The sequence below is a fragment of the Echinops telfairi genome, unplaced genomic scaffold (genome assembly GCF_000313985.2).
Source record: "Echinops telfairi isolate 266 unplaced genomic scaffold, ASM31398v2 ScPeMD7_2;HRSCAF=8, whole genome shotgun sequence".
In the NCBI taxonomy this organism is placed as follows: domain Eukaryota; kingdom Metazoa; phylum Chordata; class Mammalia; order Afrosoricida; family Tenrecidae; genus Echinops; species Echinops telfairi.
Window position 1 is genome coordinate 76,574,896 of NW_022103898.1, and position 5,680 is coordinate 76,580,575.

At 50.3% G+C, this 5,680-nt stretch overlaps 1 protein-coding gene across 1 annotated transcript in view; it reads left to right on the forward strand.

Annotated features, from left to right (window-relative positions):
* The first annotated feature begins 4,026 nt into the window (after positions 1-4,026).
* Positions 4,027-5,680, forward strand: part of SDR9C7 (short chain dehydrogenase/reductase family 9C member 7) — a 13,375-nt gene continuing 11,721 nt past the window's right edge. The window contains exon 1 of the mRNA XM_004700540.4: positions 4,027-4,327. Within this exon, the coding sequence (XP_004700597.1) occupies positions 4,027-4,327 (301 nt within the window). The remainder of the gene's footprint in view (positions 4,328-5,680) is intronic.

Consider the following 5,680-nt stretch of genomic DNA (forward strand, 5'->3'; position numbering starts at 1 on the left):
AGGGTGGCATAAAGATTCTCATCTGTTGTGGCAACAACAACAACATGACATTGATGCTCAAATAGCTGAACACATCGCCAACTTACAACCAACAGTGTTGTGGAGGACAGATCAGATATCTGTGTTAGCTACTCGAGTTATGCTTCGATGTGATTGGAACACCTCTTACCTTTGTAGTACTCCTGTTCTGTATAACATTAGTAAGGATTGGAAAAAGATCAGAAATTTATTAATTGGACAAAAAAATGTATCTTTAGAAATACAATTATTGGAATATCAAATTGGTGAAACTTTCAGTAGATAATTACCCAAACTTACTGGTAATGAAATTTTTCAGGGAATTGCTAAGAGACTGTCTTCTATTAACCCTTTGGAACAAGCAAAAGCTTTATTATCTTTAACCATTGGTAGTGTTATTCTATTAATCATTAAGGTTATGGTTGAATTATTGGCCTTAAGTACAAAGTTACATGAAGTACACCTGCGTACTTCGCACCCTCCCCAAACGGGGGTATAAGGCAGAGGCTGGTTAGTCAGAGACGGGTAAGATTGAGTCCAAGTCTCTCAACCTAAGACAGGTCATGGTCGCCTGGAGGACTGTGGTGATGACGGGTAAGAGTGGTTTCGGGACTCGACAACCTAAGACAGGCACAGTCATCTGCCGACGTTTTGAGTAAAGACGTCTTCAGTAAACAAAGAAGGGGGAGATGTTGGGGACCATCGCTTTACAGGCAAAGTCTGGGCGGTGGAGAGAACACGGCACAGCCCTGAACTCTACCCTTCATTACCTCTGCATATTAATAGTTAAGGAGTTCATATCAAGTCCTATGAGTTTGTTTTGTAGAGAACAGCCTGTGCAGAGTTCTGTTAGATAAGAAAGGAACGTTTTTGCTACAGAAGGTTCTTTAGTCATTCTTAGATTAGAAAAGTAACGGAACATCTTAGTCAGCTTAAATAAACACTTAGGTTTCCTGTACCCTGCTTCCTGATACTGATGGTATATCTATCTGCTGGCTAAAAAATAAATTTGCTGATTGCTGCATTTACACCAGTCCTCCTAACCCTGTTGTTTGTCTTTCTTAGAAATCCCACTCCACCTCTCCCTGTGTAAACCCTCTGCAGGTGCGGGTCACCGCATGGAACCAAGCCAAATGTCAAGGAAACCAATGGTCAGGAGTTTCTTATTTACCGGGAGTGGGCTAGAGAAAGGACAGAGGACTTCACACCGTATCTGGAAGGCGTGGGTCCATCCGTCTCACCCAGCCTGTCCTCCAGAGGCTGCCTCATAGACGGAGGGGGTGTTCAGCTCCATTTTCCTGGTCCCGTTTGGTCAGCCGGCTACTCACAGAAAAGGGTCCAGAATAATTAGACTTGGGTCCACTTATGAGAACCCCCTTCATTATTTTGAGGACAACAGTGAATCATGAGAGGGAAGACACCATGGAATCAGAGGAACCTCGTATTTTTCTGCTGGTTTCCACCTAAATTGCTAGTGTTAGCAGAACCTGTGCCAACCAGGAATTCTCAGAGCTGACCAGTGGGGAACAACTGCTGCCTGGTCCAAACTCACTGCCATGGAGTCCATGCTGGCTCTTAGCGGCCCCCTGTGGGTTTCTGAGACTGTAACTGTTCACGGGAGTAGAGACTCCAGTCTTTCTCCCAAGGAGCTGCTGCGGGTTCCAAATCACCAGCCATGCGGATCACAGCCCACTGGGAAACCATTCCACCAAGGTCAGGGATCTCTCCAAGGAGGACGTAGTGGATTTAAGACATGCAATGAAGTCCAAGATATTCTAATTAGAGACTTGAGTGGGAGGGATGAGATGTGCACATACATGTGGATCCTGTCTCACTCTGAACAGATCTCTGAAGAATTGAAAGTATTCCCAAGAAGCCCTTGCTACCCTGTGCTTGGTGACAGACTGCATGGAGCACGTGCTGACGCCACTCTATGCCTGCCACTCAGCTAACTGGGATGCCCTGATCCTGGTAACTGCCACGGTTCACTTGAACTCCCCAAGCCCTGCTGATGGCCTGTGCAGGCAGGTCTGCGATGCATGGTGGCGGGAAGTGCGATGAGGTGTAATGGAGAGCCTCAAGGGAGGGAAGTAGGGTGGCAATGGGGACCTTTGAAGTCTCCAGGGACACCATTCAGTCCCTGCTGACTGGACCCCTGCCCTAGGTTTTTTGTTTTCTGTTGTTTTCTGGAACCTTACTGGGCCCTCTGCCAGTATTAGGAGGAAGAACAGACGGCTGTACCCTCGGGACAGAGACCCACAGCACTCATCGGTGTCCTGTTCTTCTGGTGGCCACGGAAACCTCTCGCCTCACGGGCCCTCCTGCTGACCTGAGGATTGGACCCTGTTGGGTAGAGTGTGCAGAGAGGGAAGGAGGCCCAGTCCCATCTCCTCTGCCTCCTGTCCATCTCCTGGGCACCTGCAATGGCTGGTGGTCTGCCAACACCAGTTTCACGGGGTAGAAATGGCCTGGGGGGTGGGAAGACATCATTATTCGGTGGGCACGGGATGGGAGTGCAGAAGGTAACTGCTTGCTTGCCGACATCAGGCCTCAGATCCCAACTTGGCAGGGAGGCTTATCACCTAAGAGGGGAAGGTTTCCCCAGGCCTGGAGGAAAGGACACTCTGTGTGGATTCCTGACGCTACTCACATGTGTGTGCATAGCACAATCTGGTGTTGCCATGGGGAGCACTGGCTGACTCGCCCTCAGCAGAGCCATGATAGAGGTGCTGGTCCGCCCCAGGCCTGGGGAGGGGCAGCCCTGAATCAGCCTTCTCCAGGTTCGACCAGCCCCTGATGCTTCACCAGGTTTCACCAGAACTTGGAGAGCCACTGACTCTGGGAATATGTGTTCAACCTCCACATGACATCCTCTGCGTGCTCACCCCCAGCTCACCCCGTGAATTCACCCTGGGAGCAGACAAGCGGGGAGATGTCTCCTAATCCAGCTCGGGAGGTGCAGGCCTGGGAGCAGGTAGAAAGCAGGGGAGGTTTGCTTTCCCCCCACTCTTTGTTCCCATCCCTACAGGCTTTAAGCCCGCTTTCAGGGCTGGATCCTTGACCTGAACCCCCACTTCCTGTCACCCCTGTTATAGAATGTCTCCTCTTTTGTAGACGGTGGAGGCGAGCGATGCCTCCTGGGTCTCTCCTTTCAGGGAAACATGGGCCCCCCCCCACTTCTGGTCAGCTCCTCTAGACCGAGAAGGTGTAGGATGTTGTAACCTCTGGTGGTTGATTCCTGGAACCACCCTTGACCCTAGCATCGTTCCTTGCCCTCAGCCTAGGCAATCCTGGGTGTGGCCCTCAGTGCCTCACACTCAGTCTCATTTCCTTTCTTTTCCCAGCGCCCCTCCTACCTACAGGACACTCTGAGGGGACATGTGCTTTTCACCATCTCTCCTCATGGGGATCCACCTGGGCTGGGAACCTAGAGCTCCCTTCTCTGGGGGTTTGGAACACACAGCATTCTGTTTGTTTCGGTTGGACTTACATGAATCTGCCTTACTTTTCCCTGAGGATAACATTTACGTTTATTTACATGCCTGCACTTATGACAAATTATTTTGGTCCCTGGCCAAGGGGGTAGGGTACTCTTTTGCCTCAATCTTTTTTTCCTCTCCCCCCCCCCAACCTCTCCGCCCCCCACCCACCCACCCCAGAGCCCACCAACCAGATGAGGTGCCTCTCACCTCCATCACGCTTGGTGTATTTCTTTCCATGCCGTCATCTTCCTGGGAGAGAGAGAGAGGTAGCCACCAGAGTTTTCAGAGGTGACAAGGCTTCAGGTTGGACTTGAATTTCTTGCATCGAGGCTAATTGATGTGCTGATGCAGCCACCTATAAAAATTAGAGTGTCTCACCCAGGGCCCTGCATCTGTGGCAAGCGGTAGAAGGGAGGCGAGCTCTTCTTCCCCGCAGGTTGCAGCAGACTACCAGCTGGGGGCTGAGGGGAAGAGCCTCCTCTGTCTCCAGGCAGCTCCGTCTTGGCCCTCTCCCCACTCCTGCCCGATGGCGGCTCTCACGGACCTCTCCTTTATGTACCGCTGGTTCAAGAACTGCAACCTGGTACGAAACCTCTCAGAGAAGTACGTCTTCATCACTGGCTGCGACTCGGGCTTTGGGAACCTGCTGGCTCGGCAGCTGGTTGATCGGGGCATGAGGGTGCTGGCTGCTTGCTTCAGTGAGGAGGGGGCCCAGAAGCTTCTCCAGGATACCTCCTATCGTCTGCAGACCACCCTCCTGGATGTCACCAAAACTGAGAGCATCCGGGCGGCAGCCCAGTGGGTGAGGGACCAAGTGGGCGAGCAAGGTGGGGCGACATGCATTCTTTGGCCTTCCTCATTTACCCTTCTTTTCCCCCCAACAGGCATCTGAGAGCATCCAGGACTCTGTTGATCAGGTGCAGTGGGGGAGGTTATGTAGGGGAAGGAGCGTGGGTCACTGGCTGAGCGGCTGGAAGAGTCTGATTGTAAACTGCTGTATGGCTTGGTTCCCCAATTCAGAGGGATGGAGGAGGGGCTTCAGCAGGAGGTGGGGAAAGGGAGATGCATTCTGTCCTCCAAAACTCCTAGAAGGCAGATGTGCCTGTCTGGAACTCCAGCATATTTCCTGATGGGATCAGGCTGTGGGGCGAGAAGGGGGCATGAGGCTGGATTCCTTAAGTGGAGCATGAAAGATAGAGAGAAGGCAGTGGGATGAAAGATCTCTTGCTTCCATGGTGGATGTTGGTTTGACTTAACATTTGAGGGCAAATGTGAAGTCAGAGTGGCCGCTCCCATTGGGAATGAAGGCTGTGGGCTGGGGCTGGGGCTGGACCAAGGCTGGGCTGGGCACTTCCTTAGGCAGTGCGGGGGTGGAGGAACGGGAGGAACAGGATGGCTCTGTTGCGGAAGCACAAGCAGAAGAGATATCCTCAGGAACTGGTCTGTGATGTCCTTCCAAACAGGGAAGGGGGAGCCCTGAGTTTCAGGAAGAGCCTGGTTTATTTCTCTAGCAATTTCCTGCTTTATTTTTCTCCTTAGTCCTTTTCACTGCCAATGCACAAGGTAATTTACTTATTGATTGTCCTTTGCCTTTGGTAGGACAGAGCTTCTGGGGGGCAGAGCTTTTAGTCTCTGACTTATTCCTGCATCCTTAGTGCCCGGAACAGTGTCTGATACCTAGTGGGTACTCAGTCAATGTTTGTATTACATTTACTACATTCTACAGGATGAATGGATGAATGAGTAATTCAGCAAGGGGAGCTCTGCCCAGCTGCCCACAGTCAGCTTTGAACCACGTGTGTTAATGATTCATTGGGTGTATTATTTTCCAATCGCTGCTGTAATAAATTAGCGTAAGTCAGCCACTTAGTGGCTTGTAGCCTCAGTCGGATGTTCAGTGAGAGAGCTGATTCCATAAAGGATCTTTAGAGGGAATATTTGATGACACTGTTCCAGATAGCAAGGTTAAAAATAGATACATGCTCCTTCCTTTGCTAAAAGTCTCACGAGGGCATCAGCATATGCTTTATGTACACTGAAGTGATTTCTTGGGGGCACTAAAATGAAGTAGATTCAATATTAAAAACTAAAATTATTGGTCCTCTAAAGTGATATCCAAACAGGTCAAAGAGAAATGAAAATAATTTTATATATAACACTTGGTAATAATTAGAACATTT